The 15,715-nt window shown below is 34.2% G+C and overlaps 1 protein-coding gene, 2 long non-coding RNA genes and 1 pseudogene across 3 annotated transcripts; 3 read left to right on the top strand and 1 right to left on the bottom strand.

Moving 5' to 3' along the window:
* Positions 1–2,756: 2,756 nt before the first annotated feature.
* On the bottom strand, positions 2,757–6,042 carry LOC132033561 (ubiquitin-fold modifier-conjugating enzyme 1). Its single transcript, XM_059423568.1, has 3 exons — positions 5,629–6,042; positions 3,915–3,976; positions 2,757–3,196 (listed from the first exon to the last, which is right to left on the bottom strand). The coding sequence occupies exons 1-3, from the start codon at positions 5,959–5,961 to the stop codon at positions 3,067–3,069; spliced, it is 525 nt and encodes a 174-aa protein (XP_059279551.1). The 5' UTR covers positions 5,962–6,042; the 3' UTR covers positions 2,757–3,066.
* LOC132033562 (uncharacterized) lies at positions 5,322–5,608 on the top strand. The gene is made up of 2 exons (XR_009408815.1): positions 5,322–5,366; positions 5,401–5,608. It is a non-coding gene; the product is annotated as an uncharacterized LOC132033562 (long non-coding RNA).
* Positions 6,043–8,733: 2,691 nt separating the features above from the next.
* Positions 8,734–13,828, top strand: LOC132035358 (uncharacterized). The gene is made up of 2 exons (XR_009409224.1): positions 8,734–8,833; positions 13,448–13,828. It is a non-coding gene; the product is annotated as an uncharacterized LOC132035358 (long non-coding RNA).
* Positions 10,819–12,153, top strand: LOC132035356 (L10-interacting MYB domain-containing protein-like; annotated as a pseudogene).
* Positions 13,829–15,715: the final 1,887 nt, after the last annotated feature.

Below are 15,715 nucleotides of genomic sequence, written 5' to 3'. Positions count from 1 at the left end.
AAAGAGAAAACTATCATTTTCCCTTGTTCCATCCATCTAAGTAGAAGAAAATCGACAAGGCAAACAAGACCAAACTCTTTTAGCTATAGATCAAGTGCTTGAGAAGTCACAAAGTAACAGGAGACATCTTATGAAGTTTGTCCTAGATATTAGAGCAGCTACACGCAATTAAAATGGATTATCAGTTAGATATAGGTCAACATCTTCCCCCGAGTCTTGGTCATCTCTTTTACGGTTAACCAGAAGCTCCTTAGCAAAAAATCAGCAGGGTTGTTCTGAGAGAGCTTCTCTATATCTGTTTGTCGGAGATATAAAATCTTATCCAAAGCCTAAGAGTTGATTATCCACCAGCATACTGAATCATATTCTTGTTTTCACCTTCTGGGACTTTTTCTTCCACATGAATCGAATTTAACAATTCATTGGTTCTATCTGCTTCAGTTTTCATTGCTACTTGGTCAACGTTGTATACTATTTGGATAGCAATCCCCTCTTCTTCTTTTACATCTTTTTGGAGAATAACAATATGCATAAGCGGGCTTGAACTTATTCAAGAGAAAGGTTGGGAGAAGCATTATGATGTGACTAAGCGAATGCTGAGGGTGCTGCCAACAAGTTCTCCACCAACTTGATTTTTTTTATAGAGCCAAGTCATTTAACGAGTGTGCTTCAAGTCAAGGATATCTGCACAGCAGAATGATAATTTCTTCATTGCGGTTTTCATCTTAACTAGTTATGTTTGACCCGAGAATACAGATTCAGCTTGACCAGAATGAATGCTGCATCTTAATTTCTTTTTCCTTTCCCTTATGTGGTACATGAAAAAGAAAACATATGGCCTCTGCTCACTCGAGTCTTAACGAACCAAAATTAGCACCCAGGTTCTCCCAACATCCCCAAGCATAGGAATAGAAGAGAGACGTCCAACTGTGACACAATTAGTTCAATTTCGTTAGAAAGCAGTTCAGACTGACTCAAGCCACTAGCTCATCTTTTCTTCTCTTTTTTTCCCTTTATCCACTGGCTGATCATTTGCTTTTATCATAGCAGTTACACAGATGCATAAGTTATCAACATGTAGGATTGCAACTCATCAAACTACTGACAAACTGTCTGTCATGTGATGCTACTGGTGCTAAGTTGCAAAATTCATAGATGGGAGAATGAAACAATATCCAAACACTAGCCAGTTTGCTCTATAAGACAGAGGATAAGGCGACAGAACAGAAAGTCAGAAACATTAAGCACACCAGTAAAAGAGAACTTTTATGCACCCTGAGGCATATTAACATTTCTCAAGGTAGACACTGAGTCTTAGGTGCCGTTTGGCCATAAATACCAAAAACAAATTCACTTTTTTTGGAATTTTTGAAGTTGGAGTTGTGTTTAGCCATAGTTTTGAAAATTGTAGTTTTTGGTAACATGTAGTAAAAAAGTGAAAAAAGTGAAATTTTTGAAAAACAAGTTTTTTGAGTTTTTAGTATTCCGGAATACAACTTCAAGTTGTATTCGGAATATTTATGGTCAAACGCCCAAAAGTGAAAAAAATTCCGGAAAAAAGTGAATAATTTTTATGGCCAAACGGCACCTTAGTTAGACTAGCTTTGACTGCTTTTGGTGTTTGGGGCAATCTAGTTACGAGATATTCTGCAATTGTTTGATTACATCTTCTACAAAACACCAACTCTTACAGAATTGCTCATTCTTAAGTCATCGACTGACACACAAGGCAAGCGACGTAGTAACTAGTATCAAGAATTATAGGTTTCCAGCAGCCTTCAAGGAGCTACAGTGCCCCACATTTGAAAGCAATGTTGACACCACTTGATCTTGCAAGATTATTTGTGCTACACAAAACCATGTCGTGGTCCAAAGATAACATAAAACAGGAAGGTAAAGGAAAGCAAAAAAGTAATCAGGCAAGTCATGTAGTGCCATCAGTTCGCCCAATTTTGGGAGGTTGGGATAGGAAAGCAGATGCAAATTCCAAACATTTCTAGAACGATTATATCCATAACAAGGTGCTAAATGAAAAACCAGGATGCACACCACAAATCCAAATAAATTTAAGGGCATAAAGAACACGTTGAAAAGCTAAGCAAATAGGACAGTTGTAACTCAAAGTCTAGGTTTCACAAGGCTTGAATGACATGAAACATTGCCTCCTTGAAATGATTCATGAATAAACTGGAAGCACAAGCTAGTCCAACAAGTTTAAAGGGAATAAAGCACACATTCAAAGACTTCAGCAAATATGATAGATGTAGCAGAGTTTAGGTTTCATGAGGTGAATTGCATGAAACATTGTTGCCTCAATGTGATTCATGACGAAACAAGACGAGCACCACAAGACCAATTAAATTTGAGGGATAAAGCACACGCTCAAAGAACTCAGCAAATATGACAACTACCATGGTTTCAGTTTTCTTTGAGCTGTAATGATCACTTTTGGTAATAAAATATTTCAGTTACCAAAAAAATATATGACAATTGACTCTCCAGCGTCACAAGGCTTGAATAGAAAATTGCCATCTCACTATGAATAAAAATCAGGAAGGGCACCAGTAGTCCTAATAAATTTGAGGGGACAAAGCAGTAAAGCACAAGTCAACTAACTCAGCAATTACGACAGTTGTACCTCAAAGTTCAGGTTTCACAAGGCTCTAATAACATGAAATTTTGCAGCCTCAATGTGATTCGAAAAATAACAGGAAGGGCATCACTAATCCAAATAAATCTAAGTCATAAAACATACGTTCAAAAACACAGCAAATAACAGTAGAATTTCAAAGTTGCTGTTTCACAAGGCTTTAACACCCTTTGTCAAAAGAAAAAAGGTTCTAGAAAACAAGAAATTTGGTCTCCTCAATATCATTCATGTAAAGGAGAATGGAACCACTGGTCCATACAAATTTGAGGGCATAAAAAGCACATGAAACTTTGACTCCCCAATATTATTCATTTATGATGAATTCGAGGGGAGAAGTACACTTTCAAAGACTTGCATAAAGTTTACAGTTGTATCTTGAGACTAGCTTTCGTCATTACTTAAATTTCATCTCCTTGTCAAGATTCACTGGATGTGGCCACATCATCTTTGTGTTTAATCATGCCAGAATCAACAAGTACAGGAATCTCCGCTGCCAGCCATGGTGCAAGACCCAAACAGAGTGCATGTGCTATGCCAAATCTGGGGCTAAATGAATACCGAAAGTTAGATTTAAGTAGAAAAACATTTTCAGTTCCAATGTACTGAAAATAAACTAGGGCAACTATGAAGCAAAGAGTACTCCTTTATCTACCAAGGCAAACATAAGCATATCTTAGAAAAATTATATTCATTTAATTCAGAATATACTACGTTCTCAGCCAACCGAACATTTGCTCTGAAGCAAAGAGTACTCCTTTAACTACCAAGGCAAACATAAGCACATCTTAGAAGAATTATATTCATTTAATTCAGAATCTACTACGTTCTCAGTCACCCAAACATTTGCTCCTCACTCAACCAGAACTTGATCATACTAGCAGTCTGGTCATTCAAGAGCTAAACCCGAGTCAAAGAACCAGTTGATCAATTACTACTCCTCAATCCAGAATCAAAACCAGTTGGGAATATGCTTATTAATCTTTAATGTATGTTACTCTCTATTTGGGCATCCCAACATCATATTATGACTATATTAAAACAGATTACTAACCTACTCTAACCATCCTCCTTTATCTTGGCAAATTCCCAATTTTAAATGCCACTAACGTAGTCCCTATAATTAAACAAATGTTTGAAGAGTGGAGTCATGTGAAAGAACATGATATGTCGAAAACAATGTGGTAGATCAACACATACTATCACGAATTGACTAAAATTTCATAGTAATCAAGCTTAAATTCAAATCAGAGAGGAGAATAATTACCAGTTCTTAGCCCATAGCGGCTTGAAATGCACTGTCAAGCATATTTTCCCTCCTCTGTACATCTACATAACAAAAAACAATAATAATCAATCAATCAACAAACTACGCCCTAATTTCAAACTAATTCGATCAGATATATGAATCATATCTATCTATTCCACACTATCCAGAGCAATTTCATTTAAATATCACCAAATAATTTGCTTTTATGATAAAATTAGGGTTTTGGTAAATTACAAGTATAACAACAACTACAACACCATAAACCATCACAACAGCAAAAAATCATTTATGATCGGACCCACAAAAAAAAAAAAAAAAAAAAAAAGAAGAAGAAGAAGAAGGAACTTTTTCAATCCGATATATCAAAGAACAACTAACCCCAATTCCAAACTAATTTGAGTCAGATTAATGAATCTTATCAATCAATTCCATTCTATTCACACCTATGTCATTTCAAAACCCGGTAAATAACTTCCTTTTAAGATAATTAGGGTTTTTCTAAACTACAGGTATAACACCAACTACAACACCATAAACCAATCATAACAGCAAGCATTCATCTTTACAGTATATATATGATCAGATAGATGAAGGGAAAGGGAAAAAGAATTCACCTTTTCAGAACAATTATTAGGGTTTTGCTAAATTAAAAATGTAACAACTCCAACAACATAAACCAATCATAACAGCAAGAATTCACCAATCTAAAGAATATATGAACAGACAGATGAAAAGAACAAAAAAAAAAACTAACCTTTTCTGTCTCGCCATCGAGTTCAGAACAATTATTAAGGTTTTGCTATTTTACAACTATAACAACAACAATTACTACATCTTAAACCAATCATAACACCGAGAATTCAACATCCTAGATTGGTATATATGATTAGAGAGATGAAGGGAGCACAAAAAGAACGAACCTTTTCAGTCTTTCCATCGAGTTCAGATATATGATCTTATCTATCTATTCCACTCTATTCAAACCCATTTCATTTAAATGTCAGTAAATAATTTGCATTTAAGACGAATTAAGGTTTTACGAAACTTCAAGTATAACAACTACTACTACTACGCCTTAAACCAATCACATAAGCAAGAACACACCATATAAAGAACATATGATCAGACAGATGAAGGGAATTCCATAATAAAAAAAAATTATAGTAATTATCCACTAATCGCGCCCAATTCTAAACTAATTCAAGTCAATTCCTTTCTATTCAGACCCATTTCATTTTAATACCCGTAAATAATACTCCCTCCGGATCAAAAAAAAAAAGTGTCCACTTAGCCTTTTTTTCTTGGGCAAAGAAAGTGTCCACTTAGTAAATCAAGAAACAATTAACCTTATCTTTCCAAATTTACCCCTATTAAGTGTTATATGATCAAATCTCAATGCCTATTTAATTAGGGGTAATTTAGTCAACTTACATTTTTTTTTTCCTTGGAGTAAGTAGTTTCTTAAGGTGTGCAAATGGCTAAGAGGACTCTTTTTTTATCCGGAGGGAGTAGTAAACATATAACCAGATAGATAAAGGGGACAAAAAAAGAACAACGTTTTCGGTTTCTCCATCGAGTTTAGAACAATAATTAGGGTTTTGCTAAATTACAAGTATAACAACAACAATTACTACACCATAAACCAGTGATAACAGCAAGAATTCAGCAATCTAAAGATCAAATAGACAAAAGCAACGAAAAAAGAATTCACCTTTTCAGTCTTGCCGTCTAATTCAGGCAACTCAAGTTCAGGTGCAGTAGCAGGATAAGTAACAGGTATATCAAACTGTAGATCAAACTCATACTTTAACAAATTATGCACATACCAACACTTCCCTTTCCAGCTTGTACCTTCTGGATTTGCTGCTGATATACGAAACCAATCATTATCTTTCGATTTATTCATTGATGTGTACCCTATTAGGGCTTTATACTCTTCCTTCAATCTCTCTGTCCATAACGCCCCGTCACGTGGACCCGCTTTGATTGTCAATAACGGGATCTGTGTTAGCGTTGATTTCGTGTTTGGATCCCAACCCTCCATTTTCGCCTGAGACAATTTTGATGACAAAATTTGATACGAGTTTTATTGAGTATACAGAATGTGCGTTATTTGTACGAAATGTGAAGAACCTCTTTTCCTGTTAGAACCGGATGCGCTAGGGTCACCCCTCTACTTTAGGAGCCGTTTGGACATAGTTTGAAATATATTTGGACATGCAATTTAAATTTTTTAAGTTATATTTTTTTTTTATAGGTGTAAAAACTCCATAAGTTGTAAAAACTATTAAATTATTCTCAATTCTTATATAATCTTACCAAATGAGTAAGTCATAGTTCATAACAAAAGTAATACGCTACTAGAAGGTTTTTCTAAAGAATATAACATCAATTGATTAAATTTTAGTTCAATAAAAATAAAAAATTAACATAAATAGTAATGTAACTACTCTTTAATATAATCCTACCACATGATAGACATAAATAAAGGTTGGTAAATGGTTGGTGGGAGTAATTATTAAAATATCTACCAACTTATGGGTCTTTTTTTATAAAATATAAATTTATGGGTTAAGTTTTATATTTAAAATTTTTGAAACCATGGTTTGAAACAGTTAGATGAAATGCATGTCCAAACGCTGACTTCATCTCATGATTTCAAACCATGGTTTCAAATAACATGTCCAAACGCCTACTTAATTTAAGGGCAAATGTGCAAATATACCCTCAACTTTGTGATTTAGAGCAGATATATCGTTATAAAATGATACAAATATACCCTGCCCTTATACAAATAGTGCAAATATAGCCTTTTCACTAACGGAATTTATTTTAAAAATCATTTAGTTTAATTTTAATTAAAAAAAATGTCATGTGGCTAAAAAACCAGCACCTGAACATAATTAAAATTAACTAACTTCAAATTAAATAGATAAATATAATAATATCCCTCAATGCTTATAAACAGGAACTACATCCGTAATTTTCCTGTTAAATACTCTTAAAGTTAACTAACTTCAAATTAAATAGATATATAATGTCCATCAATGGAAAGGAGGTGCAATATACACCTAAACGCCTTATTATTAACTAAGGGGTCGTTTGGTTTGACACAAGTTATGATGGGATTAATTATGTTGGGATAAGTTATACTGGATTATTTATGTTGGGATTAGTTATCTTGATATTGTTTCTTATTGATTGTTTGGTTTGTTGTATTAAAAGTAACATGCATTGCATAACTTTTAAGAAAAAGTTATTTGTTTACAAAAATACCCTCCACCTTATGTTGTAGAAGAAGAGTTTTGAGAACCTCAGGACTATTTTAGTCAATATCACTGTTTTATCCTGAGAAGATTACTATTCCACCCTCTGATGAGTATAAATTATCCCAGTACTATTTTTAATCCTGAGATAACTTATCCCACAATTTATAACCAAACAAGGATAAGGTGGTACTAAATCTTTATTCCATCACTATTTTTGCTTATCCATTATACTAAACCATCCCTAAGTAGCAATATTACTCACTCTAAGCGAACCTACAGTCTAGTAGCTGTTGTTGATGCATAACAGACTTCGTAGTGGATGAGTATGGTGTCGGAGTTTGTCCCCTGTCTTCCTTCTCCTTGATTAATTTATTCGTTTGGGGTTAATTATACTAAATAACCTAGGGGTCGTTTGGTACGCGGGAAATTGCGAAAATCTCTATTTGCTGTTCAAATTTCAGTAGTAATTCGTTATTAGGTAAAGCAATTTTCAGATCTAAGTTTGGCTTTCAAACTCAAAATCTCAAAACATAGTTTAATTTAAAGCTTCAACTCTTCAATTAAAAAAAAAAATTAACTGTCAAATTCCGTATCTAAGAATCTTGAGCTCCAACAATGCTGTAGAAGTTGAAATCGGGAAGAAGGAGAAGAAGAAAACAGTTACAACCGTAGAGAAGGAAAGGATTGACGATTAAGAGAAAAGATAGGTTTAAATTTAATGGGCTAACATATGCAAAGTATTTTGGGTCATTCGCACAAATGCCCTATTTCTGAGTGGTCTTTAATTTTTGCCCTTTGACACTTAAGTGGCAGAAAATACCCCTGAGATTCTGGATTCGAACCCAGCAGAGTATAAAAAGAATTCGCAAGGCAGTATTTCATAGCAAATTCTGCCTACTCGGGCAAAACTTATGCCTTCTATTAGATACGTCTATACCATTTCAGATTTTAATATGCTTGAAATCGAGATGGCTCACTATTAGGGGATCTGGCTCAGTCCGGCCCTGTTGACAGGCTTACTCCAAGAATAAAGGACTTGACTCATCTACAGTACAGTATTAAAACTTGACTTTAGGCTACTAATTTTATTAAACTATCTTACATATGGAGGAGTCTCACCTATGAGCCCGTTTGGATGGGCTTATAAGTTGGTCAAACCAACTTATAAGCCCTTTAGCTTAAGTTGGTAACCAACTTATAAGCCCTTTTTAGCTTATTGTAGTGTTTGGCTATCAACTTAAAATGCTAAATTTAAGCCAAAAAGTGCTTAAAGTCACCAAAAAAATGAAAAGTTGGGAATCCTAACTTTTTTTTTTTTTGGTCAGCTTAAAGCCATTTTCGTTGACCATGAAAATTACTTTTATATCCCTTATATTTTATTTTAATTCCCAAAGTACCCTCTCGCCAAAGCCCTAAAATTCACATCCTTTCCTCATTTCTTCTACAACGCAAAATTTCCTCCACCATCTCTCGTTCATCATCTTCTACAACAACCCCTCCAAAACGGGCTCTTTCTTCACTCCCCCACTCACTCTCTTTCTCTCTCTAAAACTTCCCAAATCGCTGAGTTTTTAAAAAATGTAAGGTTGTAAATCTAAAATCAATGTTGAAAATCGCTTGAGTTCTTCAAGTTTCTACTGATCTAAGGTATTCTTCTTCCTTATTCTTTGATTTTGCTCTACAAATTGTAATTTAGCTTTACACTCAACTGGATATACTAACCACACAGTTGGTGGTCCAAATTGGTTGGTTCTACAACATTGCCACTAAAAAAGCTTCATCCTACTCGCGGTCGCTAAACGAGACTTTCAATCTTGGTATTTGTTTGAGTAAGTTTTTTTAGCACCCTTTTTGGTCTTTGTTAGTTCTTGATTGATGGGTCTAGTCAAATCGTATGGAACTTCTATTATTTGATACTCTAATTAACTTTTCCTAATGTTCTTGAGTTTTTGAGAGTTTAGTCGTTTTTTTTTTTTTTTTTTTTTTTTTGGATAAAGATTGCTCCTTTTTGGATTATTATGAATGGTGAATACGATACTCGATTTTTTTTTTTTTTTTTTTTGGTTTTGAAATCAAGATTACTCCGTTTTGGATTATTATGACGGGAGGAGTTGAATCTGCTTGTGCATTTTGGGGAGATAGACTTGTTAATAAAACTTATAATCTTGGCTATTAGTAAAACCTGGAGCTACTAGACATCATCTAAATAGTGATCGATTTGTGTTATGCCTTTATTTCGAGTATATATATTGTTGAAATTTTTAAGAATGTCACAAAGGAGTAGTGAGTCCAGTGGTACCTTGAAGTTCCTGGATCCAGAAACTCAAAGTGTAGATGAACTAATTTAGACATTTGACGCAAACAAAAGAAACTTGCACATTTTGTTGTAAGGCATGCACTATACACACATGACTCACATACCACATCCGTCATCGATTCTCTATCAGCCATGCCAACATTTAGATTTCCTTTACCATAGCCAACAATGAAGGTGTCCATGGTTATGTGGAAAGAAGAAGCAGAGTATACTTTTGCTTACTGATAAGACTAACTCTTCTTTAATTTCCATGTGTGCACGCATAAACAAAAACAATCTATAGTTATTATTTCATTCCTTCAACCCATCTCGGGAATGGCTCCTTGTGAGTGCTTAATATAATTGTTGGTCGTAGGATTATGAGTTGGAGATCTTCCTTGAGGTGTCCCAAAAGCATCTCTCCCATTGCTTTTGTGAATGAGTATGTGTTTGGCCATCCATGTAGCCTTTCCCTGAAGAATCATAATTATATTGGTACAAATTTGATATATATTTGTATCAATGAGCGAGGCTAATTTTTTGAAACATTTACTGTCGGTACATCTAGAACTCTCATAGCTAAAGTAACTTTTTTTTTCGGTGGCGTTCCTATCTTGAAGGTCCTTTTGTGCTCTCCTCTACCAACTTTTGCTCCACTTCATTTTAAGCGAGAGCTTCCATTAAGCGTCTCACCATAGTTCAATGGCTTCTCTAGTATTAATCCTTTCTTTTCGCAAACCCGAAAAGAACACGTCCTTATTATGCTAAAGTTAATAGGCCCAAAGAAGTCACATGATAGTGAAATTTGGTTAAAGAACACTGTGCTTTACATGGAGAAGCATCTTTAGTTTTAAACAACTGCTTGGAAAATTTGATAATATTCATGGCATGCATTGATCCTTATTGGAGTCAACAAGAAAAGATGAAAATTCTATAGAATAAAGCAAGAAGAAAGTACATTACATTACTCAATGAACCTTTGATCCCTCATTATTTTTCTTTAAAGCGATTATTTTTGTTTTGTTTATCTATATAAATTCAAAGGGGGCTGCATAACTTAGAGAAAAAGAAGATATTCGAATAAGCAATTGCATTTTGTTACATGTAAATTTTCATCATTGATATAAAATTTCCGACTGAAGAAGGTGGAGTATGGATATGATTTCTTGCTTTAACGTCATTCTTGCCGCGGCACTTTAACGCCTATTTCTTCTCTGCTTTTCGCTGCGGCTGCTTCCACTTCTTCTTTATTATCTCTCTATTTTGGTATGTGTACAAAAAGCTGTGACTAGGGAATTGTGGCTGTGTGTTTAGTTATTGGGCTGCCACATTATGATGTTGCAGAGTTCATGACCGTTTATTTCTCCTTTCTTCAGATTGTTTACATTCAATCATACCGGAAACTAGTAAAGCAAGAAGTAATGCTAAGTGGGATGATGATGCCAACATTAAATTTATAGATTTGTGTGAAAATGAGATTAGACAAGGACGTAGACCACACACTCATTTAAATAGAGATGGATGGAATAATGTTGTTGAAGAATTCAATAGAGCCACGGGAAGAAACTATGATAAAAAACAAATGAAAAATCATTGGGATAACATGAAAAAAGATTGGATTCTTTTTAAGAAGTTGATGAGAGGGAGACGAGGGTTTAGGATGGGATGCCACGAAAAATACAATTATGGCGAGATGATGATTGGTGGGAGCGAAAAATTAAGGTACATCTCTCACATTTTTCTATATGTCTTTCTTTTTTCTTTCATTGCTAAATTTCTTGGTTAGTTTAAAGTAGTTTTGATTTTTTTGTTACAGGAGGATGATCGATACAATAAGTTCAGGAAAATAGATCTTTCACTTATATGGTATCGCTATGATGCGTTGTTTTCTGATATTGTTGCTACTGGAGAAAGAGCACGTGCAGCGAATCAAGAACAAATGTCTGGCATTGGAGTAGATCTTGATGAAGAAGGAACAAATAATATTGGTGGCTATGACAAAGAACACTTTATCAATCCTAGTGATGAAGGGAATGATGAAAGTGATGATATACAGAATGTGGATTCTATTATGTTTCCTAAGCCGTCACTTAAAAGACGAGGTTCAATTGATGATACTGGAACTAGCAATCAAGTCAAAAAAAATAAGGCAAAATCTGGTGCGGCATCAATGAGAGAGGATATACACTCTCTAGTGGAGTTTATGTCTAGTAAAAGCACTGCTACATCCCCTTCGGTAGATGATCCCGTCATCGATAAGTGTATGAACATGTTGGCAAATTATTCGATATTCTTGTCAGAGTGGAAATTGCAACTATGTTTGCAACATGTTTCTTAAGAAGGATGTACGTCAATTTGTTTCTTAAGATGGAAAGCGATGAAGCTCGAAAATCTTGGTTGGAGTATAACTATCAGTTACACCTTGAGAAAATGGGCTGATTGCGTTGCTATGGTTAAATGTTTTTATTGTTTAATTCCTAAATCTTATGGTTGTGCGTGTAAACTTTACTTATTGCTTCTTGTTTAGACATTGCGGTTGTATCCCTAAATCTTATGGTTGTACGTGTAAACTTTATGTATTGTTAATGTTGTGTTGACGTTGTGGTTGTATCCTTAGACCTTATGGTTATTGTTGTTGTGTTGGCTTTAATGAATGTGGGAACTTTATGTATTGTTGTGGTTGTTTTTCTTTGATGGAATAGTAATTTGAGATTTACAATGTGATTTTCCGAAGATAGATATGAGTGCATTGAAACGATGGAGTTTCTAAAAAATCTTGAAATTGGGTTGTTGGAAAAAAATTTCATTCTTTACTAACTTGAGTCATTTCCATTTCAGTTAAATGGAGAGTTGGGATATTAGCAATGTGGTATCTCCTCATTTAAGTGATTTGTTAGATGACGAAGATCAAGAACTAGAAGAGATTCGGGAGAGAGCAAGATGCGAAGGAGCGGATGGCTTTATGTCATATAACGTGAGTAAATACATTTTGATGTATTGTGAAAAATACCTATGCAAAGAACCTTGTCGTACATCAATGCGCTCCGGAAATGAGTTTATTCAAGAGATATTACGAGGAAATGAGACTCGTTGTTATGAAAATTTCCGACTGAAGAAGGCGGTGTTCATTGATCTATCCAATGACCTAACTGATAAATATGGGCTTAAACCCACTCGTGGAGTGTCTATACATGAAATGTTAGGCATATTCTTGATGACTTGTGCACGTGGAGTTGGAAATCGAATGATACAAGATATCTTTCAATATTCTGGAGAGACAATTCATAGACACTTTCATAGTGTTTTAAAGGCCGTTTGTAAGCTTGCAAGAGATATCATTCAACCACATCCAAATTATAATGATGGTTGCGATGCTCACAAGCCATGTAAACAAAGATATCTCCCTTTCTTTAAAGTAAGTAACCCGTTTATGATAATTTGTTATTCTGCATTGTATCTTTACTACCCTTATATAACAAAAGCTTTATGATAGTTTCTTGCCCCTTAGAATTGACGAGAAAAAAATGGATCCCAAGTTTCTTATTTTACATTCACTTTTGTAGAATTGTATTGGAGCAATTGATGGCACACATGTTAAAGCTAGATTACCGCAAGGTCAAGAGATACCATATATTGGACGTAAAGGTTATCCGACTCAAAATATTCTCGCCGTTGTTGATTTTAATATGTGTTTTACATTTGCATGGGTTAGGTGGGAAGGAGCAGCTCACGATAGTCGTATATTTCGAGGCCCTTCGTAGAGAAGAGCTCAACTTTCCACATCCACGTGGAAACAAATATTATCTAGTTGATGCAGGATATTCACACATGAAAGGATACATGGCTCCGTACAAAGGAAATAATGTAAGATGTCACCTAGCTGAATTTCGCCGCGGTGCAACTCGACAATTGCGAGAGCCAAGAGGACGCATTGAGAAATTTAACTATTTACATTCTTCTTATAGAAATGTAGTAGAGCGCACATTTGGCGTTTGGAAAGCAAGATGGTCTATTTTGAGAGACATGCCATACTATCACATTGACACACAAAGGGACATCGTACTTGCTACTATGGCCATTCACAATTATATTAGAAAGAAATGCAATGTGGATGATGCATTCCAACAGTGAGAATGAGAGTTATATTCCATCGGTTGATTCTAATGATATTGGCACAACTTCAAGAGCTAACAATGTAGATGTCGAAGATGTAGGAGAACAAAATGATGTCTATTGGATGGGGTTTCGTGATATGATTGCTAGTGACATTTCTAATGCTTGATGCTTGTATTATATGAATATTTTCCACTTCTTGTATTTATAGTGGAGTGCTTTCGGTTGTATTAGCACTTTTATTAAGTACATCTTATACCCGTTGCAAGCTTATAGTTATAGTGTTAGTGTTAATTCCTATATAATTACTTTGTCTTTACAACTTAAAAATAAAGATTTAAACGTGAGGCAAAAAAATAGGGGAGTAAGAGAAAGAATAAGTAATGAAAACGCATAGGAGATACGCATAGGAGATAAAAGGATAAAACATTATAAGAACACACATAGGAGATAAAGGATAAAACATTATAAAGGGAGAAAAAGTTGGAATGAAGTCCAACATCGGACAATGCATTTCTCCAAATATTTCTTAACATATTTTACTTTTCTTTTTTATTATTCCTAGACTTGGATTGAATGGTTATTGAAGTCAAATGTATAACTCAAAGAGAAAAAGAAAAGAAAATATTCAAATAAATATAAGATTAATCCAGTTACATGAGAAATTATTTTCTTCTTTCTAAAAAAAAAAAAAAAAAAAACTCAAAAGTGTCAATTTGTAAAATCATTGTCTTTCAAATGTAATGCGACGCGGGCAATTTCACTAGTAATGAAATAAATCAAGAAGATATTACTCCCTTCATTCCAAAATAAGTGTCTCTTTTAGCTCTGCACCCCCTTAAGTAACATGTATTTATAAAAAATTAACTTAAATAAACATTTTATAGTGGAAGTGACTATAAAATATAAATTACTTTGATTTGAATCAACTTTAGAGTTTAAAAATCTTTTAAAGCAACTTATTATGGTGTTAACAACTTTAAGGGTATTTCGGTCATTTTGATGAGAAAATAAGTGCTTAATAAAGACTTATTTACCAAACACATCAACAACTTATTTTCTAAAGATAAAGCACTTTTATCCAAACACTCATTGTTATAAAAATAACTTTCAGCACTTAAAAGTTCTAAAAGCACTTTATACATAAAAGTCACTTTTTTTAAGCCCATCCAAACGGTCTCTATGATTATTTATGATGTTATGTTGGCGATTGATCTTCTATTACAAAAGTATCGTCTCTATTCATCAAAAACCTGTGTTCTTAAGCTACTTTTTAACTTCTGCATTGTGTTAGTGTTGCTTTTGTTTACTCACGTTTTGGCTAAAATGTTGTTTAGAAGATGATGAAAATATAAATATAATGCCAATGGTAAAAAATATTTGTGGATCAATGGATTGGTTAATCGAAGCATGCAATTGGGCATCGTCCTTTGTTTCAATACAAAGGAGTAGCTTTAATATGCGACGGAGTCAGGTTCAAGCTCAATTGTGCATATGAAACATATTTTGCTTTCTAAGCTCAACTAAATAATCTGAAGTTAAATAGAAGATAGTACATGGTTCTTTCATCTTTGTTTCAAAAAAAAAAATATTAAGAATTGAATGTCATAAAATGGCGTAATGTTTGAGAAAATAGTGAAACTCCTTGTAGAGGCCGCATTGTCTTACAGAGCGCCCCATTATCTGTGGTCAGAAAGAGGCGGACCACGAAAATTATTATACGTAGCCTTCATGCATTTCTGCAAGAAATTTCCATGGCTCGACTCCGTGTAAACTCTCATACGACAACAATTTTGGGAATTACTGTGCCCCCTCCCTTCAAAAAATATAAACTCCTTATAAAAAAATTATTTCCCTTTTAAAATCACACGTGAGAATCGAAAATACCAATATGCTTATTTCTTTAAAAGATTATTATTTGAACATTTAAAGTTGGAACTTGAAGATGTGTTTTGATATTTTATGATTTATCATTTCCTGATTATTTGATCCTTGTTCTTTTATCATTTCCCAGAGTATCCGTTGTAAAATATTTATTGATGTGTGAAAGATTTATGATTCATCTGTTTTACCAAGCGACATTTCCTAACTGAGTTTAGAAACCTTGTGGAGTATGATTG

Source organism: Lycium ferocissimum, chromosome 10, assembly GCF_029784015.1.
Source record: "Lycium ferocissimum isolate CSIRO_LF1 chromosome 10, AGI_CSIRO_Lferr_CH_V1, whole genome shotgun sequence".
In the NCBI taxonomy this organism is placed as follows: domain Eukaryota; kingdom Viridiplantae; phylum Streptophyta; class Magnoliopsida; order Solanales; family Solanaceae; genus Lycium; species Lycium ferocissimum.
This window is presented reverse-complemented; position numbering and strand designations above follow the sequence as displayed.

Bases quoted from the DNA above. Each gene is read 5' to 3' on its own strand.
- LOC132033561 (XM_059423568.1), bottom strand. From the start codon at position 5,961: ATGGAGGGTTGGGATCCAAACACGAAATCAACGCTAACACAGATCCCG. The intron at 3,977-5,628 runs GTGAATTCTTTT...TTTGTTATGTAG, and splicing joins TAGACGGCAAGACTGAAAAG to ATGTACAGAGGAGGGAAAAT. The intron at 3,197-3,914 runs GTAATTATTCTC...GTATTCATTTAG, and splicing joins CCGCTATGGGCTAAGAACTG to CCCCAGATTTGGCATAGCAC.